Source organism: Sturnira hondurensis, unplaced genomic scaffold, assembly GCF_014824575.4.
Source record: "Sturnira hondurensis isolate 20B ecotype Veracruz unplaced genomic scaffold, ASM1482457v3 Scaffold0006413, whole genome shotgun sequence".
NCBI classification, from domain to species: Eukaryota; Metazoa; Chordata; class Mammalia; order Chiroptera; family Phyllostomidae; genus Sturnira; species Sturnira hondurensis.
Genome location: NW_028079044.1, coordinates 4838011 through 4865906, shown reverse-complemented (window position 1 = coordinate 4865906; position 27896 = coordinate 4838011). Strand labels below are relative to the sequence as shown.

The following is a 27896-nucleotide window of genomic DNA, read 5'->3' as shown; positions in this document are numbered from 1 at the left end:
CTCTCATGAGTTCCCCTCTGGGAACTGGCCTGCAACCCAGGCATGTGCCCCAGCTGGGAATCGAACTGCGATCATGCAATCCATTGAGCTACACCAGCCAGGGCCAAGGAACTCACTTCTTACTAGCAAGTGTTCATTGTCATATAGTTAGGGAATCATTATATTATTAAAACTTGAATTTTTTCTTTAATTATACCCTAATATTTTTAAATACATATATGTTTCAGGACATTTGCAATTAAACTACAAATTGTGATGATATCTTGACTGCAACATTAAAAATATATGACATCTTCCAAGTAAATACATTTCCAAATCATATTGTCATTGCACAGTGAAACTATTCTCTGAAGACTGAAAGTTCTGCTACTCTGGAAGAATCAATAATCAGGTCTTCATAAGCAATTGAGGTTCTGTTTTCCTTCTAAACGTTCTTTTACTAATTTTTCCAAGGAGAAAAGATGCTCGTCTGCTTCTTCTGGCACAAGATTCCTAATAGAATTTGCAAGTTCAAAAAGGTATTCTGTATTTCTTCCACTTGGACCAGCTGCATTAAAAATTTGTTCAGCAATGTCTTCCAGAGGTGCAGGACCAAGATAATTAGGATTATCACATGTTCCAATATATAGCAACACACTGAATGGTTTTGTAGTGGGATCTTTTGGGTAAAAAGTGACTGTCGTGGTCCTATAGCCTCCTTTCTCTCTGAAGTCAAGGTATGCTTTCACTTCTTCTTCCTTTCCTACTGGGAGTTTGTAAGCAACACCCCATACACAACCCTATTGAATAATGAAAAGAATACATTATTTATCATTTACAAGGCTAATGCAGGTGAAAATATGTTGTGATATAAGAAAATATCTTGAATATTCTTAGAAATCAATGCAATTCTCTTTACCTAGTGCATTGAGGAGGTACACACTAAACAATACAGGAAATCATTTAAAATTTTTCAATCAGAAAAAATTATTTCCTTGCACACCAGGATATTTATTTTTGTTTAAATTTATGAAAGTAGTCTTTTATTTAATGAGTTGGAAATGAAAAAAATAACTGGTCTTTACTTGATTATTAAAACTATAGCTCTAAAAATTTAAATCCATAGGCACTGCACTAATGGTATAGGGCAGCAGTTTCTAAACTGCCGCATGGAGTGTTATAGCCACCCGAAGTCTACCTCAAAGGCTGTCTGGATATGAATTTTGGGGTGCTGGCACCAAGGGTTTGGATACCCCAATCCCCTCCCTTCAGCTAGGAGCTGAGCATCACTTATCTTTTTACATATTGGGTGTTACCTTTTTTTTTTTTGCAGAAAGGGTTCTATGTTTTAAAAGCTCTGAAGTAATCAACTACTTAAGGCCATAGCAGTTTCATATTATTGGTTCATTTCTTTAGTGCCTAAACTTTCAAATATCCTTTGTAAATTCTCTATGCAGAATACTACATGACAACCTCGTTTTGTCAAGAGACCCCCAAGAACAAAGTGTCAGTAAGCTGCAAGTATTTTTTTTTAGTATTAATAAAATACCTGTGGGAAGACTAACAGCTGATAGAATCAAGGTGTTGACATAAGTAAAATGGCTACCCTCCTCACACAACCACGTCAAAATTACAACTAAAATATAGAACAACTGTCAACTCAAAACTATCAGGAATTGAGTTGAATGGAAGTCTGACAATTAAGGAATTAAAGAAATCACATTTGTCAAGACTGGTACTGGGGTGGAGACATGGAATTGGCTAGTCCCACATTCACCTGTGGTGGATGAAAATTTGGGAAGAATATCTTGGGAGCAAGAAGTCCCAGCCCCACAGTAGACCCCCTAGTGCAGGGTTCTAGTGCTAGGAAGGTTAAGTCCCCATAACTTCTGGCTGCAAACTTTAGCAGGGATTGAATTGGTGAAAGAAACTTCTGGAGTCCCAAACAGTTCCTCTTAAAGAATCTGCACACGGACTTAGACTCACTCACTCTGGGCTCCAGCAATGAGCCAACAGCTTGAAAGGCACCAGTAGAATACAGGGAGGAACCAGAGTGTCTGGCATCAAGGCAAGAGCTGGGGGACAGCTTTGTCTCAGGCAGAAAAGTGGATAGAGGCATTGTCCCTTTTATGAACCCTCCCCACACAGAGCCACAGAGGTGACAGGTGGATGCCATATCTGAGACTCCATCAACTTGGCTAACACTGTCTGCCCTGTGCTGGAGATCCCGAGACTCTGGTCCCACCCAATTTAAGGGCCCACCCAAGCTGTTAATAGTGACTTTTCCATATGAATGGCTGATCTTGGCTCATGCTTCACAACTTCCAAAATCCTATCAAACAAGCAACAGTTAGCCTCAGTGAGCTCCCAGCCCCTGTACCTCTTATAAAGTGGCCCTAGTCACCGCATTAGCAGCAGCCAGCCTAGATTCACAGCTTGGCTTCACCTCTGAATCTCCAAGCCCAGCATAAGCAGCAGCTGTCTCTGATGCAGGGTGACCCTGGGCAGAACACAGGTGGGAGCTGACCTTGGTCTGCACCACATGGGAAACCCCAGAGCCTGCACACCCAGTGGACAGCTATAGACTATGTCCCAGCACCACCACCCTGTCCTGCACAGCTGATCCTCCACAAAGGACAGAGGTTGGTGGCCACAGCCAGTTCTTGCAGCTTACTGCCCTGAGTAAATCCCTCCCATTGATCTGCCAACAGCAATCAAGGCTCAACTACAGGTGGAGTGTGTACTCAGACCACACAAAGGGTGCACTTTGAGTACTCAGTTTGGGTGATAGTGGAGGCAGTGCCATTGGACCCTACAGAACACCTGCTGCATTGGGCCATGCTGCCAAGACTGGGAGTCATAGCAGCTCTACCTAGTATTTAGAAAAAAACACAGAGAGGCTGCCAAAATGAGGAGACAAAGAAAGATGGCCCAAATGAAAGAACAGCTCAAAACTCTAAAAAAAATAACTAAATGAAATGGAGATAAGCAATCTCTCAGATGCAGAGTTCAAAACACTAGTTATAACAATGCTCAAGGAACTTAGTGAGAAAAAACAGTGGTTATAAGGATGCTCAAGGAACTTAGTGAGGACCTCAGAAGCATAAAAAAGATCTAGTCAGAAATGAAGAATACACTAATTGAAATAAAGAACAATTTACAGGAAAATACAGTACCGTGGATGAAACTGAGAATCAAATCACTGATTTGGAAAATAAGGAAGCAGAAACAAGCAATCACAGCAACAAGAAGAAAAAAGAATCCAATAAAACAGGGATGGTGTAAGTAGCCTCAGGGACAACTTCAAGCATTTCAACATTCACATCATAGGTATGCTAGAAGGAGAAGAGAAAGAGAAAGAAATTGGAAATCTATTTGAAAAAATAATGAAAGAAAACTTCCCTAATTTGGTGAGGGAAGTAGACATGCAAATTCAGGAAGCATGGTGAATCCCAAACAAGATGGATGCAGAGGCCCACTCCAAGATGCATCATAATTAAAATGTCAAATGTTTAAGACAGTGAGTGAATCTTAAAGGCAGCAAGAGAAAAGCAGTTAGTTACCTATGGGGAGTTCCCATAAGATTGTCAGCTGATTTCTCAAAATTTGCAGGCTAGAAGGGATTGATTCAAAGTTGTGAAAAGTAGGGACCTACAACCAAGATTACTGTACCCAGCAAAGTTACCATTTAGAATCAAAGGGCAGATAAAGAGCTTCCCAGACCCCCCCCAAATAAATAAATAAAGGAGTTCACCAAATAAATAATGGCTCACCAAACCATTATTATATAAAATGCTAAAGGGACTTATTTCAGAAAAAGATGATCAAAACTATGAACAATAAAATGGCAATAAATACCTATCTACTGACAATGGAATCTAAAATACTAAGCAAACAAGAAGAACAGAGAGAGAATCATGGATGTGGAGAGTGTTTTGATGGTTGCCAGATGCGAGGGGGTATGGGGGAATGGGTGAAGAGGTGAGGGGATTAAGAAGTACAAATGTAGTTACATAATAGCCATGTGGATGTAAAATACATAGGAAATGAAGTAGCCAAAAAACTTACACACGTGACCTATGTACATGAACAATGGTGAGGCGATTCCCTGAGGGAGTAGGGGATGTTGGGTTGAGGGGAGCAAATGGAGTAAATTGGGACAACTGTAACAGCATAATCAATAAAATATTATTAAAAAATAAAAATACATCTGATACAAGCAAGATTTCCAGTTTGTAATATGGATTTTCTAGTTTCTTGATAAAATTTATTTATTAAACTTTATATTGCTAAAGCATTTTGAGTGAATTAACATTCTGTAGAAATAGTACCATTTATTAACTTTTTAATTAAGAGATAGTTACTAATTTAAAGCCATTTTTATAGATGCTTTTCCTAATGTAAATTATGAAATGTAAAGCATTTCATAATTTTACCATTAATCATGGGCTGTTGCTAGCTGCCGATTTGTGTATATCACAGTCCTTTCCAAATTTAAAACTTTTAACCTCACAATATAAAACTTTAAATCTATACCTCAATTAAATGACTGAAAATATTTAAGAAACAGAAGACTATTGAGGAAATAAGAGTTTTCTAGTGCTTCCAACCTGTTAAAAAACCTGTTGTGCTATTGTTAAATTTAGACAATAAAGCAGGTAACCTCACCTGCTTGGGCTTTTTGCTGAAAATATTAGAGTCCTAGTAAATGTGCGGAGAGTTTTAAGGCTTCCATTTGATTCTTTTTTTTTTCTTTTTTTTTCTTTTTAAAGAGGTTCCTTCAGCCTAGTTATAGACTTACTCATCTTTTGCCCCATTTGTCTCTCAGGTTTTTTAAATATGTTATTAATTATGCTATTACAATTGTCCCATTTCCCCCCCTTTATTCTTGTCTGCCCTGCACTCCCCCCATTCGCATCCACGGGTTGTACATATAAGTTCTCTGGCTTCACCATTTCCTTATGGATACTATCCTTAACCTCCCCTGGTCTATTTTGTACCTACCACTTACGTTTCTTATTTCCTGTACCTTTTCCTCCATTCTCTCCTTGCTCCCTCCCTGTGGTCTCCATTTCTGTGAATCTGTTCCTATTCTAGTTGTTTGTTTAGTTTGTTTTTGTTTGGTCCAGTTGCTGCTGGTGTGAGTTTGTTGTCATTTTGCTGTTCATATTTTTGATCATCTTCTTTTTCTTAGATAATTTAACTCCTTTGTTGTCAGACTTTCATACAGTTTGAATTTCCAGCAGTTTTTGTTATTTTTTGTTTTTAAATTTGTTGTCCTTTTGGTTGTGCAAGGAAACAAAGTGTATCTACCTATGCCTCCTCTTGGCCGGAAGTCTCAGGTCCCATTTGATTCTTAGTTGGTAGTTGGGCTGGATCCATTCATGTCACAGAGGACCGCAAAATAATCAACAAACTCATTAAGAAAAATAAATGGGACTACATGCCATTTGGTTTTCTTTTGTTGTTCTATATTCCAACTTTTTCCAGCAGGTGAATACAGAGAGGAATTCTAGATCTAGTTCAGTTCAAATCATCTGTAATGACTTAATACAATTCCATTTTTTATTAAAACAGAAACATCTCAACAACTTATATGATTAAGGGCTATAAAAAAATTATACCATACCACAGAGTCTTCAACAAGAGTCACAACTCTTCCAGGCTGTTTTAAAAAAAGTAAAAAAAAATTTTTTTTCCTGAATCAAAGTTCATCAACTAACCAGACATTAGCAATTATTTTTGACATGCAACATTTTAACTTCATTTGCTCATACTAAAAGCTCTTATATTTTTGATAACTTTTAAAGTGAATTAAGTAAAAGAATCTATTTTATCCAAACTATTTTGGCCTTTCTAAACCATTCCCTTCAGCCTGTATGTATTAGGTATATTTTAGTTTGACTTAAAATGGATATATTAAAAAACACACCTGTGACTAAGGCTCATCTGAAATGAAAGGCAGAAGGAAGAGGCAGTTATAAATAAAAATATATGAAGTTTATTAGGGAACAAAACATGGCACTCCAAGGTGCTTTTAGGGAAGTGTTTCTTTTTCTTTTTTTAAAGATTTTATTTATTTATCTTTAGAGGGGAAGGGAGGGAGAGAGGGAGAGAAATGTCAACATGTGGTTGCTTCTCATGAGTCCCCTGCTGGGAACTGTGTGCCCTGACTGGGAATTGAACTGCGATCATCTGGTTCGCAGGCCCGCGCTCAATGCACTGAGCTACACCAGCCAGGGTGGGAAGTGTTTCTTAAGATCAGAATTACTTGGAGGGCTTGATAAACACATTGCTAGGTCACACTCTCAGAGTTTCTGACTCGTATAATTCCTACTTGGTGCCAAAGGTTGTGTGTGTACTGATATGTCAACATCATTAGTGAGAGTGTTGAGTTATAAACCACAGTTTTACTTACTTGATGCCCATTGTCTAGCATACAGCCTAAATCTTTAAGATATTGGTGTCATCCTCGTTGCTGTTTCCTTCTAGTCTTCCTCTACTTGTATAGATAATTTGTAATCATGGGTTATATGGCATTTTTGGATTTTGTTTATTTCCCTGTTAGTTTTTTCATACATTTTAATAGTTGTGTAATATTCTGTAATCAGTGAAGTATAAACATTCCTATATTTATATCAGGACATTTAGATTTGATTTGTTTTCTACTTAAGATAATGTTACAGTGAGAGTGCATGTAGTGTTGTGGGTCATGTGGGTACTGCCATAATAGTTCCCATTTCTAAGTGAATTCGCTCTTTCTAAGTGAATACATACTCTGTGTTGTAGAGAAGATAAAACCTTGATTCCTACTTCCAACAGCTTATACTGGAATAAGAAGTGGACATGAGAGAATACCTAATGGCTAAGATGTATGGTATTAAGTGAGGTAAGAATTCTGAGTCTGCTATTGAGGAGTGAGGGTCTAGAGGCAGAATTATACCAGGCCAAGTGTCTGACTTTAGCAAGGGGTCCCCCAGGTAGGGAAGATGATTCAGAAAGATAAGGGCAGAAATAGGACAGAGGTCAGCTTTGAAAAGCCAAAGAATAGAGTTGAAATTAGGGGACAGTGGGAAATAAGAAGTTGCTGAAATTGGGGAGAAAAAGGAAATAAGGAGCCACTCTAGAACTTAGTAGGAGGTGACTGGCGTGAAAAAAGAAGTGTTGTGGGAAGATCATTGTGGTAAAGTGTGCAGTATGCAGAGCAGAGTGGGAAGGAGGTGGATTCCCAGTAAGAAATGCAGTGCGGACAAGTTCTGTGCTGCACCCTTCCTTGCCTCCTTTTACATCCAGCCAAGGCGCCAGTACTTGATAGCTGTTTTCTGGTAATCTGCATTTGGTTCCCTTTTCATCCTTCAGGGCCTTTCTTAGGGATCTCACTGCCTGCTTCTACTTTTGCTTCCCTTCATTCTGTTCTCTACTTGGGCCTAGAATAACTTTCCAGTGCAAAAACTGGGCCACTCCTGTGCTTTGAATTTTTCAGGGTTATTTTCTACAGGATAAAATACAGATTCCTTTGCACGACTTAACCACAAACCTTATTTCTTACCACTGTTCTCCTCAAGCTATACTGAATCATTTATAACTTTTACAAACATTCATACTTTTGGATGTACCAGCACTCAGTGTGGAATGCCCTTTCTTCTTTTGTACTTCTGTGATATTCTCCTGCCACTTTCTCCATAAAGGCTTGGCTGACTCCCCAGACGACTGCAAAAGCAGCTCCTTCTTCTAAACTCTCATTGTACCTTTTATTATTTTCCCTTATAGCAGTACCCAAGTGTTGTTCTTTGCATAGGTGTCCCCCACTCATATGTAAGTGCTCAATAGTAAGTTTTGAAAGGAAGAGGAGGGTAGTAGAATCTTGGACTTAGGTGGTGGTAGTTGAAACAGAAAACAGTTTTATATGGGGAGTCATCTTAAGGAAAAAAGTAATGGATCCCTGTGACTGCTTATGAATATAAGACATGGACTGCTTGCAATACTGACATATTTATAAGAAAATATTTTTAAAACTTAAGTTTTTTCTTCCTAAAATATAAATATATGTTATTGAGAAACAATGTAAGTTTGTAAATGCACTAAATTGCTTTTTTGGGGGGATTGAAACTGAAGGAGGGGTCTTTCCAGCTGACCGGAATTGGAGGATCTTGTCCCATTCCACTGTGCATCCTGCTGCATGCTTTCATTGGGTAACGAGTAATGTTTCTAATCTAGAAAAGTTAGAGATTTAGGAAGTGTTCATGATTATCTTGTGTTAAAATGTTTCCTCTTTTTTGAAACTTACATTTTTATTTTCTCTGATGTGAAAACAGTTTCACATTTAAATAAATCTTTAATTTGATGAGAAATTGCCGGTTTGTTATGTATGAGATGCTGGATTAAATTTAGTAAAAGATTAAAGTCTAATGAAGCCAGAAAGCATAAATTAATAAAGCAAGTAGGTTCATTATTTTTTCCCACAAATAACACATTGATTGCAGTATGTGGAAAGAAGTTTAACGTTTGTTTAATGATGTTGCCTTTTGTACATAGCAACGACTAACTTAGGAGGAGCATGTGTTGCTGTAAAAACAGTCCCTCCCGTACAGCATCCATGCTGTTCTTTTAATTTGCAGGATATTGCTGTAGGCTTTTGTATTCTTGTTTGTCAGACAGTTAATATTTACTTAAGGCTGGTGATCCATTATAGTGAAAAATGTGAAGTAAATCATGTTTTTCCCAATTTTTTTAAACAGCATTATACTTAGAAAATGTTTAGTACTTAGACTTTAATTTGCTATGATGGATTGTTTAAATAAAAGTAGGTGTAAAAGTATTACATTTAAAAACAACTGCGGTTGTTCTCCCTAACTTTCCTGCCTTATATTTTAGTAAATTTAAGTAAAAAGAGAGATACTGGCTTTTATAGCTGCCTTCTTTTAGAGAACCGTGTTGTATTGACTTGGCAATTTCTTATCAGTCTGTTCTCACACTGTACATATCTCAATGTCCTGTGTAACAAACTTGTACATTTTGGTCAAGACTAGAGTAGTAAAATATGCTATTATAACCTTATATGTAAATATTTAATACTTGGTCATTAAGCCCTGACTTGGTGTGACATTGTCCTGCAAAGTGAAGGGTAAGTTTGCTCAGGCCACATGCCTTAGTTGCGAGTTCAGTCCCCAGTTCAGGCTCGGAGCTCATACCAGAAGCAACTGATCAATGGTTCTCTTTCACTTTGATGTTTCTCTCCCCCATTTTCTCCCTCCCTTCCCTTTGCTCTATAAATAAATAAAATTCTTAAGAAAAATAATTAAAACTAGAGGTTAGGCTAAGGCTTTTCTTTCCAGAATGGCAATATTAAGTGTTCATGCCTGATAACTCAAGACATTTTATTTAACTTAGTTCCTTGAAGTCTTAAATATTGTTTTTTTTAACATTCTTAGAAATACTTTGGCCATGAAGTTTCCCTGCTGGCCTATAAATGTGCATTTGCTCTAAGTCACTCCCCTGTTTTCAAGTCATCTATTTACCTTAAAGCCAAATTCTGAATTAATCAACTCTAGTTGAGACAAAATAGCTTCTGACTCAGGTTCTTTTTGTGATTTTAATCCTATGTCTCTTTTTATGAGCAGGTGCAAACTACTGTACAGCCTTTCTCACTTCCTATTTCCACAGCTGCAGGTATTTCTTTGGAATTAACCCTAGTCTCTTTCTTCAACTGATTTCTAGCACTGTAGGTAGTGTGCTTTTTGGCCAATATTAATCACTTTAAAAAACAGAAATTGAACTCTTATAACTTTTGGAGTATTTTAGAGAATATAGCAATAAAAAATGCTAAACTCTTTCAGAAGTTAGTTTAATTAAAACAAGTGGTTGAATTATGCAAATTGTTAGTTACCCCAAACTAAATGTTACTTATGGATTATTTGTTTTACAGCCACTACAAGGCTGATTTCCATAAGCAGTGAGCTGCGACTAATATTTTGTACAAATAGATTGAGATGAGTGTCTGAGTGATTGACTGAAAAATTGATCAAAGAACTTATATTTCACATTTATAATTTAGAGAAGAACCATCGAGAAACATTAAAATAATGCTGGATATAGTAATGGATACTGTGTACTCAGGTAACAAACCAGGAGCTCTTTACTGTAACTTTGCTAGTACAGTACCTGACCATCAAGGCACTCAAAGCTTCACAATAAACCCAGGTTATTTTGGAAAATAGTTTTCTGACCGCAGGTGTCATAAAATAAACTTTTGGAAAGATACTAAAGAAAACTCAGAAATAACTTACACGTTTAAATTCAAATCAATGAAAGTCTGTCAAATGCAGAAATGCTAACGGATTTAATTGCCAAAAAGCCGAATCTGCAAGTTGATACTAGTATTTCAACTCAAAGATTGATCTTCCCGCTTTCTTTTTTTTCTTGTTTTTTTTTGGCAGAGGTTGCCAAGACAAGGGATCCCTTGTCGGCACGTCAGCTTTGTGCGAGCTCTGTGCTTGTGCCCACGTTTCTTGCCTGCTCAAGAAACTAACCGCTAGAGTCTCAAGTAGATTTGGAAGGAGTACCCTAGGTTTGGGAGAGGTGGGAGTCAGGTAGCTGAGGAAGATGCACAGGTGTAACAGCATTATCCCTAACCCACATACTTGTCCCTGGACAGCTTTAGGGTGTGGGTCCCGCAAAGACGGATGGGCAGGCGGAGGCGAACAGCGCTCTAGGGACAATAAGTGTAGGGCACTGGCTGGCGGCTCACCTTGCCGGGGACTCCGCGGTGGTCTGTACTGCCTTGCCAGAAGCGTCTGCTGTAGCCTGTGATGTATCCGACCAGCTTGTCCTGATATGGGAAATCCACCTTCCAGATCAGGGACCCGTAACCAAAAACCCACATTTTTGCCTGCACCTTTACCGCAACTGTGGCTGAGTGCCGGCCGGGTCCTCTGCTTGTCCCAGGCGAGTTACCGGCTGAGCAGGGCGCAGGCGCGGTAGGAGCAAAGCCTGGCTGGTGGCGCAAAATGCACTGGGACATGAAGTTCGGAGTGCATTTTCGGCTGTATCTTGATCAACGTTATTATTTTATTTTCTTCCTTAGGGTAGCAAGTAGCATTGCCCTTCAGCATGCTAAGCAAAGATTGTCCTGCTGCCTCCGTAAACCACCTTTAAACCTTCCTCTGGTGCGCGTGTGCAGAGGACTACAATACCCACAATCCTTGTCTGGGATTTGTGGCTCAGAGGTTGGAACTGTCAACTTTTTTCGAACTGGGGTAGGGTAAGGGGAAGGGAAAGGGCAGGAGTCCTGGCTGTGGTCTGGATAGCGAGAAAAGATGACACGTGTATGGCAGTTGGCATGTAGAACGACTTTTGTCCTGCTTTAAAAGCGGGATTTCTGCTCTTACAACAGCCATAGGAACGCAAGCTGGGAATGCAATCCATATTTAACTTTATTTATTACACCTTTACATCTGCTTTTCAAATAAAAACAGGAAGTTTATTACAGATGTTTTATTTTTGCCAAAGAGCTATTAATGCATCAAAATTTTCTTATATATTTAAATGTTACGTGAAAAACAGCCTTATACGTCTTCAGTATTCTCAGCAGCTTTCTCAGAAAAGAGTAGGCAAAGGTTCTCAGCTTATATACAGGCTTTGGAAGCTATCAGGGGAGCCTCCTGAAAGTGTATACAATATTTGGGGTCTACATGCATTTTTTGGAGAAGAAACTTTATAAGCCTTCATGAGTTCTTCCAGCAGGTCAAGGGTCCTAAAAAATGTTGCAATCTGCTGGTTAGAGCTAATACCACCACTCTGTTTCTGTATGTTAAAGTAAAGGCCTTACCAAACAATGGTTCGTCTTTGAGGATTTCTAACTATTTTCATGGTCTTTAGCTTATTAAAAAAATGAGATAACACCCAGGTTCAAAAAGTATTATTTGTGCCCTTAAATCACTAGGAAACTGCTACAAAGAGAAACTGAGTTTAAGAATAACTATGTGTTTTTATATTTTGTCTTAAGTTGTAGTTTCATATTGCTTAAGATGGTTAGTTTTTCTCTACCTCCCCTAACTTTTTTGAAAAATTTCAAACATACAGAAAAGTTGAATGTTAGGGGGTGGAGGGATAGAGCAAAAAGGGAAAAGCACTCATGGACATGGACAAGTGTGATGGTTGCAGTGGGGAGGGGACTATCGGGGTTAAATGGTAATGGGAAAAATACAATAAAAAATTAAAAAATATTTCAAACATACAGAAAAGTTGGAGAAAAAAAAGTATAGTGATCATATATACCCTCAATGTGGATCCAATAATGTTTTTGCCGTAGTTTAATTTTTTTTCTGTATGTACTCTTTAAAACATTTGGGGTAATTTGTATGTGTTATGGTTTTTCACTGCTAAATAGCTGTAAGAATAAAGACATTCTCCTAATAACCACAGTGCCATTCATTATCATTTTAGGAAAATTAACTAATTACATCATCAAGCGTCTGTTTTATGTTCAGATTTCCTTAATTATCTCAAAATTGCTTTTGTAGCTCTTTTTTTCACCAATCCAGCATCCATTTGAGGTTTACCCATGTGGTTGCTTGTCCTGTATTAGTCAAGAACAGAGGAAAGTTTTTATGGAAGGAGATCTTATGAACAGTTTATTTATGTTAGCCAGTTGGTATTAAGGGTTGAAGGGAATGATCCTGCTATTATAGTCATTACTTTTGACTTCTCCTTTCCATAAGAAGCTCAAAGATATTGCCCAGTTGTGATATTTTCCCAGATTATTGCCTATTAATCTGGATCCACTAACAATGTTCCTAACCATGAGAAAAGTCAGTAAAATTTTGAAAAAGATGCATACCTGTTTCTACTTGAGTGCTATTTTTGCTGTCTTTGCAGTAGGGTTGTTATTTGTGTTTGTGTTTTTCCTGCACAGAAAATGTTTTTTTCTTGTGTTAGATAAATATGCTTATAAATTGCCTTAAAGTGTGTGTGTGCACATGTGTGTATAACTTGGGTGTAATGGCTATGGCTAGAAATTAGCATGGTTTGAAAAAGTATAGGTTAACATTCAATATTCTCCACAGTTTGGCTTCAGTTACCTCTGTAATCTCATTTTCTTACTGTTCTTTGTTTACCTAATCCTCTTTACAAAGGGAAAAAATTGTTCCCCTTATTTACTGTCCTTTACTCACCCTTGCTTGTTCATTTCTGTAAGTTTGGTTATGCCTTTCCTTCTGCCCATTGTCAAACCCTCCCTATCTTTTTCTTAGCCCAGCTCATATCCCATCACCAAGTTGACGTAGTTCTCTTTTTGTTTTTGTCTGCTGTGGTTCTTTATACCTCTCTTATGGCACTATCTGCTTTTTTATTTTGAATAACATGTATTTATTATTTCTGTGAGACTGTATATAACTTGAGGTAGAATCTACATGTTATCTTTATATCCTTTCCATTGCTAATCATCTAGTTGGTGCTCAGTAAATAACTGTTAACTGAAAAATTAAATGTTTTTATAATAAATATCTTTACTAATAATGGTCCAGTTGATCTGATCAAATTAATCCATAGCTAACCTTAGCTGTTTGGCTCATTGTAGAATCAACTTCAGCAGTTACAGCTTTGTATTTAAATGTGACCATGGATAAGTTTAAATTTAATGTGGGAAATACTGTGTGCTTTTTTTAAACCTCTTCCCTCAAACCTTCCTTTTCTGGATAAATTATTTATAATGTGGTTCTAGAAAGTTTTTCACCTCTTATCAGACTAGACATGTTCGTGTGTTCTGAATTACCTCCTGTGATGATTAGAAAACTAAGAAGGATGAGATCAGAGTGTTACTGAGAGAGTGTACTCCATGGGAGCTAACCACTCCCCTGAGAATCCTGAATCTGAGCCCGGTCCACCTCTTAGTGTGACTAACAAGAAACTGCCTCTGTGAGAGTCACATACCGAGAGTTACACTGTGTACCCTTACTTGAAATGAAGATGAGGAAGAGGGCAATATGCCTTGAAGAAGTTTCTGGGCTGGTGTAGGAAAGGCAGACTCATCTTTTTATGGTGTTCTTTATGCGTTTTATTATATTTGGTTAGTGGGACTGTTTCATCAAAGAAAGAGAACCTGAGTGTTTAGCTTCTTCTGGAAAGGACCACATGGGGCAGGAAAACTAGTTTACTACTTAAAGTAAGTAGTAAAACTATTTACTACTTATCTTTGTTCTTTTTAGATCCTTACCCGGGGATATGTTTTTGATTTGGGATGAGAGGCGGGGGGGGGGGGGGGGGGGAAACTGAGCCAGCCAATCAGGGCTATCTTTGTTCTTTTCAATAAAATGTCCTTCATTTCTTTTCTAGCCTTATTGGGTTTAGCATTTTGCTGTAAAGGGCTATAAATTAATTCTTGAGGCTGATGGTCATTAAATGACCATCTCTGTATGCATTTGGGATTAATTGGAGGCATTTAACTCTCTTTCTCTCATTAACAGAGTTCTAATGAGTAATTTAAGGGGAATATGAGTAGGAGCAGGCACCTGCGTGAAGGAGCTGCTCAGACAGCACTGCCGGGGAAAGAATGACAGAACACTTAAAATTCCCTTGATATCTTTGTTAAGAACATGCCAAGGAATTTCAGTTCCCCAGAGAGACTTCCCGGGTTAGACTCTAGCAGAGGCTCAGGCAGGACGGGCTATTTCTCCATCTCGGGCTCTTCCTCAGCAGTCATGTGAGAGATGCTGGACAGGCCCACTTCGATCTGTTAATCTCTAGGAGTTTAGTGTTGCTTTATTGACTCTAGTGTTTTCTTTCTGCCTTGTTTTGTAGACTGGTCAAAAGAATGGATTTTACAGAGGCTTACTCTGACACATGCTCCATGGTTGGACTTGCTGCCAGGGAAGGCAATGTTAAAGTCTTAAGGAAACTGCTCAAAAAGGGACTGAGCGTTGATGTTGCTGATAATAGGGGATGGATGCCAATTCACGAAGCAGCTTATCACAACTCTGTAGAATGTTTGCGGATGTTAATTCATGCAGGTAAAGTAAATTCAGGGTATGGGAGGGTGAGCCTGCTAGCCGGATTAATAAAAACAGAACAATGGCAATACATGACTTATTTGTTTGCCTTTCTGTAACCCTAAGATAATGGCCTCTGCGTTATTAAGAACGATAGGGTTGCTTGCCTTGGGTTGTGTGTGTCCCAGCTGGATGGACATCTGTAAATGTCCTTTGTATGGAAGTACGCAAGCCTGACACATTTTTGTTGTCTGAGCCAGGGGTAAGCATTTGCTGTTAGTGGTCATGGTTATTCCTTTTTCTGAACAAAAGGGCAGAGTTACTGATATTGAGGATGTGAGTATTTTGCTTGAATCAATCTTTTTTTAAAAATAGTTTACAGTGTCCTTAATTTTGGGAATCTTTCCTATTAACTTTGATTTTGTATTTGCTGAGAACAATCAGAAAACTGGACGGACGAGGTCCCTGCCTTTATGGTGCTGACATTCCTGTCAGGAAAACAGACAATAAATAACTAGACAGTTCACCAAGATAATTTCAAAAGTAAAAGTGTTGTGGAAGAAAAATAAAACAGAGTAATGGGACAGAGAGCACTCATGTGCTACTGCCCATTTCCAAGGCTGTATTAGTTGACTTCATTCTTGTAACTCAAGATAAGCTCTGTGGGAGTATTTATACCACAGAAATCAGCCAAGGCTACAAACCAGTGCTGTAACTGGGCTTTTTTCTCCTTTCCTGAGCAAGTTCTACATTTGCCAGCACACTACTGAGTGAAAGGCTCAGGGAATGAGCCTAAGTGGGAGATTCTGACACGCAGGAGATAGGATGGGAAGAGAATTAATGGTGGCGATAGAGCACTGCTTTGTAGCAGTCGTCGTACTAGATGCTTGATTTACATTATTTATCTAATATATATAAAACTGTTCTTGAGGCAATATTATTCTCATTTTATTGGTGACAAAACCCAAGGCTCAGAGAAGTTGACTTGTAATGTAATAAACTAGGATATTTGATGAATCATTTTTAAATAATGATAATGACAATGAATGCCATTAAATAATTTAATTATTTCATTATTAAATAATTTACTAACTAAAGATCACTTAGAATCTTGTAATTAATTATGGCACATCACTAACAAATATTTTAATGTGGCAAATATATTAACTCATAGTACTTCTTTAAAAAATTCTCACCTGAGGATACGTTTAAGGATTTTAGAGAGAGAGGAAGGAGTGGGGAACATGGATGTGAGAGAGAAACATTCATTGTTGCCTCCTGTGCATGCCTTCTTGTAAGGAAAGGAATAGAGAGGGTGGTAGTTGATGGCCTGATAGCAGATAGATAAGTTCTCCTCGGGCCCCACATACTAATTAAGGAGGGCAGTTTATTTTTGGAACTTTGAAAACCAATTTATATTTTGTCCTGAAAACTTTCTTAAAAAGGTATTTTGAAGACTATTCCAAATTTGTGACAACTGTGACAGTAGATGAATACTGTAATTCTATTGAATCTCTTTAAGGGTTGCCAACTATTTTACCTGTTTTCCTGTTAAGGAACCTGCATCTCAGAGAGTTTAGTAATCCACCCAAAGGATAATCCAAACCATAACCAGCAGAGCGAGAAGTGTTGCTCAGATCTCCCAACTTCACATCCATTGCTTTTGCTAGACCATGTTACCTCCTAGTTCAGTGGTTTTAGAGTTAGCTAAATATATCTTTTTTTTTGTATAGGTTAAAATCTTTTAATATCTCAATTAAGTAGTAGTAAATTGCTTTTAATGTTTTTCATTCTGAGTGAGAAGTGCCTTTTCTTTGCTTCCTAGATAATTGTACAGGAGGTTTTTTCCCCTTTCCTAAGATGTGTGTGTATGCATCTCACTAAGGGTGGCCCTCACTGAGGTGGGAATTAAGCACCTTTTGTCTCAGGGGAGTATCTACTACATACATTATTTGGAATTCTGATATTAGGAATATATCTTCTCTTCCATTTATTTATTCATTCATTTCTTATCTGCATGGACTCATGGGCATTTTATACATTGGGTGATAATCCAATATAATGCTATTTATTTTGTTGCTCATATTGTTCTGCCTTCATCACTGGGTGTTCATATTGGCTCCTGCGTTTCTTTGACAAACCCCCATTTTTTGTTTTTTGAGCACTGTTTAATTTTCTGGGCCTGCAAGATACTCTAGGCTCATTTTGTGTATAGTGTGTGCCAACCCTGGAATTAGCCATTCTCCTAGGAGCTCTGGTTCCTTTTATTGGAGAATGGTATTCAAACCAACATCTGGGCACTGGGTTTGTTCATTGCTATTTGCATATTATCGCTTTTTAGCTTTTCAGCAGAGCTAGGAAATATGTATTATAACCCCTGTGTATCCACATACCTGTTAGTATTTCTTTACCTGTCCATTTGTATCTGTATTAAAGGTAAACACGAATTCATACTGATATCCGGGCTCTAATCCAGTATCAGGTGGTTTATTGTAGTCTTCTACCTTCCTTTGAAACCTCCCTCACCAACAGGGAGAAACCTGGTTCTTACTAGCAACCATCCACATATCGATTCATTAAGTCTTATTGTACATATACAGTGGGTTCAGAATTCTCAGTCTGTACCCCTGTAAGACACAACTTCACCAGGTAGACTATAGTGTTTCTGTACAGTTCCTTTGGTCATTAGCCTTACTATTCCTACTCATATAACACCATTTTCCAAAGTTACTTAGGCCAGTCATATCTTTTTTCTTCACTCCCTCAGCGAGGTTGTGTAGTACTTTGTAATCCAGTTAAATGCTTTCATCAGTCTGTATTCTCTCCTAGGACCCTGCTACTGCCATCTCCTGGTTGATTTCTTAAAAATGGTAAAGTTTTGTGGATATCTGATTGAAGGTCAGCTTCTGACTAGTTTGGGAAACACTGTTTTGTGATGTGAACTTTAAAAATGTAACTACCTAGCTTGTTGTTTAGTCCTGTGTTCTGTAAAGTCGGAGGCTCTTTTCTTTGAGTATTTATGCTTGCAAACTGTTATTTGAATGTTATTATGGCTTAATCTGCCAATTTTATCAATGAGTTACAATAGCCAGAATTACTTAAAAACAAATGATTATTTTAGTCAGGAACATTGATTTTATTTTTTTAATTTAATTTTCAATTACAGTTTACATTCAATATTATTTTGTATTAGTCTTGGGTGTGCAACATGGTGATTAGAAAATCATTTACTTTACAAAGTGTTTTCCTGGATATTGCCAGCATCCACTGGGCACCATGTGTAGTTATTACAATATTATGAACTATGTTCTCTATGCTATACTTTATATCCATGTGACTATTTTGTAACTACCAGTTTTTACTTCTTAATTCCTTCACTTTTTTTAACCCAACTCCCTCCCCTGCCTAGCAACCATCAGTCTCTGTTCTCTGTATCTACGAGTCTGTTTCAATTGTTTCTTTGTTTATTATGTTCTTCAGATTCCACATGTAAGAGAAATCAAATGGTATTTGTCTTTCTCTGACTTATTTCACTTAGCATAATACTCTCTTGGTCCATTCATGCTGTTGCATATGATAAGATTGCATTCTTTTTTTCTGAGTAATACTCCATTGTATATAGGAACCATCACTTTTTTAAAAAAATTTATTTATTTGTTTACCTTTAGAAGGGAAGGGAAGGAGAGAAGGAGAGAAATATCAATGTATGGTTGCTTTTGGTGCATCCCCTGCTGGGAACTGGCCCCTGCTGGGAACTAGCCTGCAACCCAGGCGTGTGCCCTGACGGGGAATCGAACCGTGATCTTCTGGTTCACAGGCCCGTGCTCAATCCACTGAGCTACGCCAGCCAGGGCGGAACCATCACTTTTTATCCACTCATCCTATTGATGGGTGCTTGGGTTGCTTCTGTATCTTGGCTATCATAAATAATACTGCAATGAACATAGGGATACTTATATTCTTTCCTGGGTTTCTTCTGACACACATCCAGAAGTGGTATCACTGGGTCATAAGGCAGTTCTATTTTGAATTTTTTAAGGACCCTGCATACTGCTTTCCATAATGGCTGCACCAGTCTGCAGTTTCACCGACAGTGCATGAGGGTTCCGTTTTCTTTACGTCCTTGCTGGTACTTGTTTGTTGATTTATTGATGATAACTATTTTGGCAGGTGTGAAGTGATATCTCGTTGGGATTTTAATTTGCATTTCCCTAGTGATTAGTGACGTTGAGATTCTTTTCATATATGTATTGGCCATCTGTATGTCCTCTTTGGAGAGGTGTCTATTCAAGTCCTTTGCCCATTTTTAATGGGATTTTTTTTATATTGAGTTGTCCAAGTTCTTTATAAGTTTTGGGTATAAACCCCTTATCAGGTGCATCTTTGGTGAATACGTTCTCCCGTTGAGTGAGTTGTCTTTTCATTTTGTTGATGATTTCCTTTGCTGTGCAAAAGCTTTGATTTTGTCCCATTTGTTTATTTTTTCTTTTGTTTCCTTTGCCCGAAGAAATATACCAGAAAAAATACTGCTATGAGAGATACCTGAGATTTTACTGCCTGTATTTTCTAGGATTTTTATGGTTTCGAGTCTCACATTTAAGTCTTTAATCCATTTTGAGTTTATTGTATATGGTGTAAGAAGGTTTTCAAGTTCATTTTTCTGCATGTATCTGCCCAGTTTTTCCAACACCATTTATTGAATAGACTGTCTTTATCCCATTGTATATTCTTGCCTCCTTTGTCAAATATTAATTGACCATATAGGCATAGATTTTTTGTAAGTTCTTTATTCTGTTTCACTGACCAGTATGTCTGTTTTTATACTGTCTCGATTACTGTGGCCTTGTTGTGTAGTTTGAAATCAGGTAGTGTAATGCCTAGGAGTGTTAGTTTTAATTATGGTATTCCAGAAAATATTATTTAAAGTATTAAACATTTTTTTGTTTATTACAGCTCTCAGAAATGCTTTCACTACTCACCTTATGACCCTGTCCTTCTATTGTTGGAGTAGAGGTTTATTATTTTGGAAGCAAAGATAAGAAAGTCACTTCCCAGTATTACTGAATTTTTCAGACTGTAAGATGCCCCGGATCATAAGATACACCTAGGTTTTAGAGGAGGAAAATAGGAAAAAATTTTTGAAGCAAAAATTTGGAAGCAAAATGTGGTAAAATATTTAATAACATAAATGACATAAGCTGCCAGCCCTGTCCCCTGCGAGCCAGGTAAGCTACATTTGGACTATAAGATGCACCTCCATTTCCCCTAAATTTGGGGTGGAGTGCATCTTATCGTCCAAAAAATATGGTATCTATTGCTGTGGAGTTACAAAATTTTAATGTAAACATTATTTACATAATTTGAAAGTTACCAGAACATTGAGATTTTTTTGTTAACAAATAAACTTCAGAAACTTTAAAGTAAATGACCTTTTAAGTTCCTTATAAATTATATACTACTGTTTGATTTCTTTGGAGTGCATTTTATTATTGTGCAATGCAGTCTTCCTTAACTAATAGACTGTAGTCTTGCATTAGACAAGGAAGGCTTTTTTTGGTTATGTTTTGTTTTGTTTTCTACATTACAGCCTCGTGACTTACTTATTTTATAACTGAAAGTTTGTATCTCTTGATCCCCTTCACCTGTTTTGCCCACCCCCAACCCATCTTCCCTCAGGTAATCAGTAATCTATTCTTTGTGTTAGTAAGTTCTGTTTTGTTTGTTCATTTGTTTTGTTTTTAAGATTTCACTTGTAAGTAAAATCCTGTTTCTCTGTCCGACTTATTTCACTTAGAATAACACACTCAAGGTTCATTTATGTTATCCCAAGTGGCAGGATTTCATTCTTTCTATGGCTGAGTAGAATAACAGTGTGTGTGTATGGGCTGTGTGTAGTACATATATGCCACATATTCATTACCTATTCCGTGGACACTTGGGTTGTTTCCATATCCTGCTGCTGTAAATATGCTGCAGAACACGTAAGGGTGCAAATATTGTTGAATTAATGTTTTTGTTTTCTTGGATATGTACCCAGAAGTGGAGTGTTTTTTAAATATATTTTATCAATTATGCTATTACAGTTGTCCCGTTCCCTCCCCCACGTCCCCACCCCCGCTTTATTCCCCTTCACCTTGCACACGCCCCCCACCCACATTCCCCCCTTTAGTTCATGTCCATGTATCACAAGTTCTTTAGCTTCTGCACTTCTCATACTACTCTTCCCCTTCCCCTGTCTATTTTCTCCCCAACGTTTATGCTACTTATTCTCTGTACCTTTTCCCACCTCTTCCCCCTCCCACTTCCCCACTGATAAACCCTTCATGCAGTCTTCATTTCTGTAGTTCTGTTCTTGATCTAGTTGTTTTGCTTAGTCTTCTTTTTTTTAGGTGGGTTGTTAATAACTGTGAGTTTGCTGTCTTTTTACTGTTCGTGTTTTTTATCTTCTTTTTCTTAGATAAGTCCCTTGAACATTTCATATAATAAGGGCTTGGTACGGACGAACTCTTTGAACTTGACCTTATCTGAGAAGCACTTTATCTTCCCTTCCACCTAAATGATAGCTTTGCTGGATAGTGTAATCTTGGATTTAGGTCCTTGCATTTCATGACTTGGAACACTTCTTTCTATCCCCTTTTTGCCTGTAAGGTCTCTTTAGAGAAATCAGCTGACAGTCTGATGGGAACTCCTTTGTGGGTGACTATCTCCTTATCTCTTGCTGCTTCTAGAATTCTCTCCTTCATTTTTATCTTGGGTAATGCAATTATGATTGGGTCCACCTTCTTTGGGACTCTCTGAGCTTCCTGGACTTCCTGGAAGTCTGTTTCCTTTGCCAGATTGGGGAAGTTCTCCTTTATTATTTGTTCAAATAAGTTTTCCACGTGTTGCTCTTCCCCTTACCCTTCTAGTACTCCTATAATTTGGATGTCAGAATGTTTCAAGGTGTCCTGGAGGTACCTAAGCCTCTCCTCATTTTTTTGAATTCTTGTTTCTTCATTCTGTTCTGGTTGAATGAATGTTTATTTCTTCCTTCTGGTCCACACTGTTGATTTGAGTCCCACTTTCCTTGCCATCACTATTGGTTCCCTGTACATTTTTCTTTATTTTACTTAGCATAGCCTTTACTTTTTTGTCTAATTTGTGACCAAATTCAACCAATTCTGTGAACATCCTGATTACCAGTGTTTTGAACTGTGTATCTGATAGGTTAGTTATCTCTTCATCACTTAGTTGTATTTTTTCTGGAGCTTTTTTTTTTACTCTTTTTAAAAAAATTTAATTGTTGTTCAAGTACAGTTTTCTGTCTTTTACTCCCATCCCAGCCTCCCCCCGCCCCCCCAATTTTCTGGACCTTTGATCTGTTCTTTAGTTTGGGCCATTTTTTTGTTTTGACATGCCTATTAGTAGTGAGGGGTGGAGCCTTAGTTGGCGGTGGGGGGGGGCAACCCACATTGCTGCATTGTGGTGCTGTATGTGGGGGAGGGGTCAGAGAGGGAACAACAGCACTTGCTTTGCTGCCGGATTTTGGTCACTTCCCCTGCTCCCACAAGCAAGGAAGGGGTCTTTCTGGTGCTGATTCCCATGTGGGTGGGTTTGTGTATGTTCTAGGACCCTGTGGGTCTCTCCAATGAACTGTCCTGTGAGGCTGGGAGTTTCTCCCACAGCCTCAATCCCCACCAGTGTTTTCAATCAGTGGTTTGAGGCTTTATTTCCCTTCGCTGGGGCCCTGGGTTGGCAGTCCATCTGGCTTCTCAGCTGTTCCTCCCGGTTTATCTGCGCTCAAATGTGGGATTGCCCAGTCCGCCATCTCTCTGGGTCCGCAGCTGCTGCCTTGCCCAGCCTGGTCCTCTAGCTGCCGCCTTGCTGTGAGTCCAGTCCACCTGGCTGCCCATCTCTGCCCCTCCTACTGGTCTGGAAGAATGTGTCTTCTTTAACCCCTTGGTTGTCGGACGTCCATACGGTTCGATTTTCTGTCAGTTCTGGTTGTTTTTTGTTCTTAATTGTTGTTGTCCTTTTGGTTCTGCGAGGAGGCACAGTGTGTCTGCCTGTGCCTCCATCTTGGCCGGAAGTCCAGAAGTGGAGTGTTTTAAACCACCTAATGCTTCTAGTTGAATAGCAAGAAGTAATGCTAGAGATGAGACCATTTCTTTCATGGGTATATATAAATAAAAAACTTGAATTTGTCAGTACTTCAATAAATCTTGCTTAAGCAAATCTTTGGTGCTGCATCCTCTTCAGATTTTGCTTTTGTGTTACCTTTCAACTCCTGCTGCTTCCTTTCCTTTGCCGTCCAAAAATTAGAGAAGAGGAAATGAGTGTGTGGGCAGAATTTTTGTGTTAAGAATATCAGAGAGCTGTTCACACTGTGACCTCTGTAGAACATTTTTAAAATTTTTTTCAGGTTGTTTTAAACTATGAGACCTCCTATTTATAATTATGCTTTAATATTTCTTGAAATCTTTGCTTTTTAATTCCAAGAATTAAAATTGATATCTTCTAATTTATGGTTTTTTATTTCATAGATTCATCTGAAAACTACATTAGGACAAAGACTTTTGAGGGCTTCTCTGCATTACATTTTGCTGCAAGTCGAGGACATTGGAAGGTGGTACAGATTCTTTTAGAAGCTGGGGCAGATCCTAATGCAACCACTTTAGAGGAAACCACACCACTGTTTGTAGGTGAGATACACTTTATGATACAGGTGCAACTTTTAATTCTTATTTATTTTCTATTTTTTGCTGAAGGAACTAAGCTAATCCCCCTCTCACCATGGTGTTATACTTAAAGTATGTTCTTTGGCAAATATAATACTACCACTTCTTTGATTCAGAAATCAAAAAGGTATTTTTAAATTCTGCTTCCTTGTTTTTCACCCTTAGGTGATAGCATCTGGGAATATTTTTAAATGTTTATGTAAAGTTGTAAAATCTATTCTGAATTGTCATTATCATTATTGTTCTCAATGTTGTTCTGAAGACCAAGTAGAGTATTTTATGTTTGCTTTCTTGCTTTTTCTTAGCATTAAGGTATTAAGAAGATTTTATGAAAGAAATTACTAGCCAATCCTTTAATGCCAGTTAATTTGTTGCCTATATGAATCACTATTCAGACTTCTTCAATTATGAACAGTTTTTTAATTCCTTGAGGACAAAAGCCAGGTCCTAAAGGGCACATTTCCAGTACCTGTCTCTTTTTTTCCCTTCCCTCCCTGTGACCTTGTCTTCAGGGACATCAAGTTGAGTGGAAGATGAGAAAAGCAGGAGAATGAGATATTTGTTGAGAGTTAGTGCACCTGAGCCAGTTTTAGTTCTGCCACATGGAACTCATACGTCCACGTATTTACTGAATGTTTCAATGTCCTTACTTACGTAATGAGAGTGATGGTACCTATGTAGTCTTTATTGGGCTGATGATAAAATGAGATGTGCATGAAAGTACTTTTTTCCTCATAAACTTAAAAATATAGATTTTTAAAATTTACATACAGGGAACTTTATTCTTTTTAGTGTACAGTTCTATGGTTTTTATGTATGTATAAAATTGTGTAAAGGCAACAACAATTAAGACACAGAACAATTACATCATCTCCCAAAATCTATCATACTGCCTATTGTAATCAACCTTTCCTGCTTCCACTTGTCTATGGATTGACAACTACTTGTCTGTTTTCTTTCCTGTAGTTTGCTTTTTTGCAGAATGTCATAAAATCACGTGGAATATTAGAACATATGTAATCTCTGAGACTAAGTTCTTTCACTTAGCATAATGCTCTTGATATTCACATTGTTGCATATATCATTGATTTACTAGGTGATAGGCATTTGAATTGTTTTCAGTCTTTGGTGATTATGAGTAAATTACTGTAAACATTTGAGTGTAGGTTTTGTTTGAATATAAGTTTTTGTTTCTTTTGGATTAATACTTAGCATTGTTGGGTCATGTGGTCAGTGTATGTTTAACTTGGGAAAACAATTTGGAAGTTTCTTTTATTTCTGCTGTCATAGAAAATGATGGATTAAGCAGAAACTTTATTTCTAAGCTCTTTGAAGATTATTACAAAACAGTAAAGTGTCCTGTTAAGTGTCTCAAATTAAAGGGACATCATCAAAGTAAACATGACATTGAGAATTCATTTAGGTTGTAAGATTTCCATGTTACTTTGTTTTTAATCATTTGCAGTGTTCTGTAAGTCATATTTTAAAAGTTTTTTAAAGACATGAAATAATGTATTTTTTAAAAGTACCACCACAACTATGAAGTAGAGGAACTTAAGAAGACAAAGATCAGATCTGCCTCATGCACAGAATGGGGGGATCTAATACACGACACGTTAATCATTCCTAACACGTTTGGTAAGAAACAGCTTCTCTGTTTAGTGGTAAAAATAAAACAGTCTTCTCTCAAAAATCAAGACAACATCAAGAAAAATGTTTTCCTGAGTCTCGGAGGCGGTCATTTATCACTTTGTGCCTGCAGGCGTTCCTTGGTGAACTTCTTTCCATTGTTCAGAGTGTCCAGTGTCCCGTTCAAAGCACCGGATCTGGGCTCCCTGAAGCGGTTGCTTCCTGCTTACATGCCTGTCAGCAGGGCATCCTTGCAGGCGTTCTGCAGGCAGTATTGTTGAAGCCCTGTAGCCACCTGAGAGACCTTGAGCCTCTCTTTGGCGGCCTCCAGCTTGAGCTGCTCCACCAGGCACTGTAGGGTATTCACCCTCCCTCCAGAAGACATTCTGGTGGGTGGTGCCATTTGGAAGTTTCTTATAAAGTGACGAGTGAGTATCATTTTTCATTCCCTCCAGGAATGCTTGAGGGTTTCAGTTGCCCCACATTTTCACCAACACTTGGTGTTGACGAATTTTTCTTTTTTGCCTTTACATTTTAATTTTTCATAGGGATTTGATTAAGTGGTATCTCATTATGGTTTTAATTTGGATTTTTCCTGGTAGCTGAAGATGTTGAGCATCTTTTCATGTGATTATTTGCCATCCTTCCTTTTTTCCCCGATTACTCTTGTGTTTAGACATTTTGTTTTGAAATAATTTCAGATAAACAGAAGTGTTAGTAATAGTGCTAAAGGATTCTTAGATGCCTTTCACTCAAATATTGTTCTTTTGCCATATTCACTTTATCATTTGATTTCTCTGTACTGTTTATCCATGTGATATTTAAGCCTTTGAGATTAAATGTAGATACAATTCTTCTCTACTCACAAATACTTCAATGTGAACTTCATAAAAGTAATGAAATTCACGTATAACTGCCATGATCAAAATCAGGAAGTTAACACTGAGACAGTATTTTATGTCCACGTCTTACACAGTTTTGCCAGTTGTTCTGCCAATGTGTTTTATAGCGAAAGGCCGTTATTCAGGATCCTGTCATGATCGCTTGTTACATTTAGTTCTTAAGACTCTTTAGCCTACTGTAATTTTGAAGTTTTTCCGTCTTTATCTTTTATAATTTAAAAACTTTTGAAGAATTTAGGCCATTTATTTTTAGAATGTCTTTCAATTTGGGTTTTCTGGTGCTTTTTTCTTGCTAGAGTTCAGGTTATGCATTCCTGGCAGGAATACCACAAAGTGGAATGCTATCTTAGTGCCTCTTTATCAGGAAGGATATGACCTGTTACTGGTAATGTTGATATATAAAAGTATTTTGAATATGTGAAGTGTGTCACTGTGAAGATATTTTGTAGAAGTCTTGATGTAAAATGGTTTGGGTTTTCCATAGGGGAGATTGCTTTTTTATGTAAAATTTCTTTTTTCCCCCACATCCAACTTGTGTTGGATATTCTGTGCAACACAGCAAGCTTTCACTGAAGCCCAGCTATATGCAATCTCTATTCTAGTTGCTGTCTTTAAGGAATCCATGGAGAAGTGAATGTAATGAATTAAGTCCTATAAAAAGAGAGAGAAATAGTCAGATATTAAAGGAGGGAAAAATAAGTCACCCTGGATGACAGAGGAAGACATCATGTGCCTCTAGAGTGCTGTATTAATTGTAACAATAATGGTTTTTGAGGAGAGCGGATGCCAAGCCCTGTGTCAGGTATTTTACATGGATTAGCTCAGTTTGCACCACGATTCTCTGAGATACATGCACTTTTTATTTCCCTTTTACGGATGGAGGAAATTGTAGAAGCACTGTATTTAGGATCAGACGAGGTGTATTTGAGTCTTGATTCTGCTATTGTCTGCGTGTTTTTTAGAATAGCATTTCCTGAGTTGATTCACTGAACTATTAATGGATGTTCATTGATAAAAGGGTTTTTGATGAACATATGTTAGAAAATACTATGTTCTATATTCCCTCATGTAGGAAAACAAAAACATTAGCCTTCTAGCTTAATGTGTTCACCCAGTCTGAAGTATCTTCTGTACTCTGTTATTTCATATTAGTATGTTTATAGCTCTTATCACCGACTGCAGTTATTTTATATATTAGCTTTTTTGTTTATTGACTGTCCTTTCCACTAGAAGGAATGTTCCGTGAGAACAGACATTTTATTTATTTTACTCACTGTCGTAACTCTCAAACCCAGATCAGTGCCTGGTATGTGGTGTATGCATTCAGTAAATTATTTGTTGAATGAAAGAATGAAGGTCTTTGAAGAGGCCTCTTATAAAACAACACTTGTCAAAAAAAATAATAAAAATAAAACACCACTTGTCCTGACTCTAACCCAGTGTTCTGAAATGTATTTGACCATAATGTTGTTTTTCTTTGTCAAACACAAAGAACAGTAATATTTCATGGGACTGTTTGAAAAATGCTACTTTGGTCACTTATTTTATACTTTCAAAATGTGGTAGTCCCATTTATGAAATTTAGTATTGTTTACTTATATAGGTATATGAAGAAAATTAGAGATTCAGAGTTTTTAGTGATTTACATATTATGATATAGTTAACTTGTAATTTTTTTATGTTAA

At 37.6% G+C, this 27896-nt stretch overlaps 2 protein-coding genes and 1 pseudogene across 5 annotated transcripts in view; 1 reads left to right on the top strand and 2 right to left on the bottom strand.

Annotated features, from left to right (window-relative positions):
- The window catches only part of ASB3 (ankyrin repeat and SOCS box containing 3), an 89176-nt gene that overhangs the window by 3798 nt on the left and 57482 nt on the right, over positions 1 to 27896 (top strand). For all 3 annotated transcript variants that reach the window (XR_005066753.1, XM_037047896.1, XM_037047895.1), the window contains exons 2-3: positions 14776 to 14984; positions 23486 to 23644. Coding sequence is in view for 2 of the 3 variants with exons in the window: in XM_037047896.1 (XP_036903791.1) it covers positions 14789 to 14984; positions 23486 to 23644 (355 nt within the window). In the remaining variant the exon portion in view is untranslated. The remainder of the gene's footprint in view (positions 1 to 14775; positions 14985 to 23485; positions 23645 to 27896) is intronic.
- Positions 106 to 10958, bottom strand: CHAC2 (ChaC glutathione specific gamma-glutamylcyclotransferase 2). Of its 2 annotated transcripts, XM_037047899.1 has the most exons (3): positions 10727 to 10957; positions 5609 to 5644; positions 106 to 779 (listed from the first exon to the last, which is right to left on the bottom strand). In XM_037047899.1, exons 1-3 carry the CDS (start codon positions 10859 to 10861, stop codon positions 396 to 398), a joined length of 555 nt encoding a protein of 184 aa, XP_036903794.1. In that variant the 5' UTR covers positions 10862 to 10957; the 3' UTR covers positions 106 to 395. The 2 variants fall into 2 exon arrangements, with proteins under 2 accessions (XP_036903794.1, XP_036903795.1); XM_037047900.1 differs by lacking the exon at positions 5609 to 5644 and having other exon boundaries at positions 10727 to 10958.
- Positions 25419 to 25694, bottom strand: LOC118988954 (guanine nucleotide-binding protein G(I)/G(S)/G(O) subunit gamma-10-like; annotated as a pseudogene).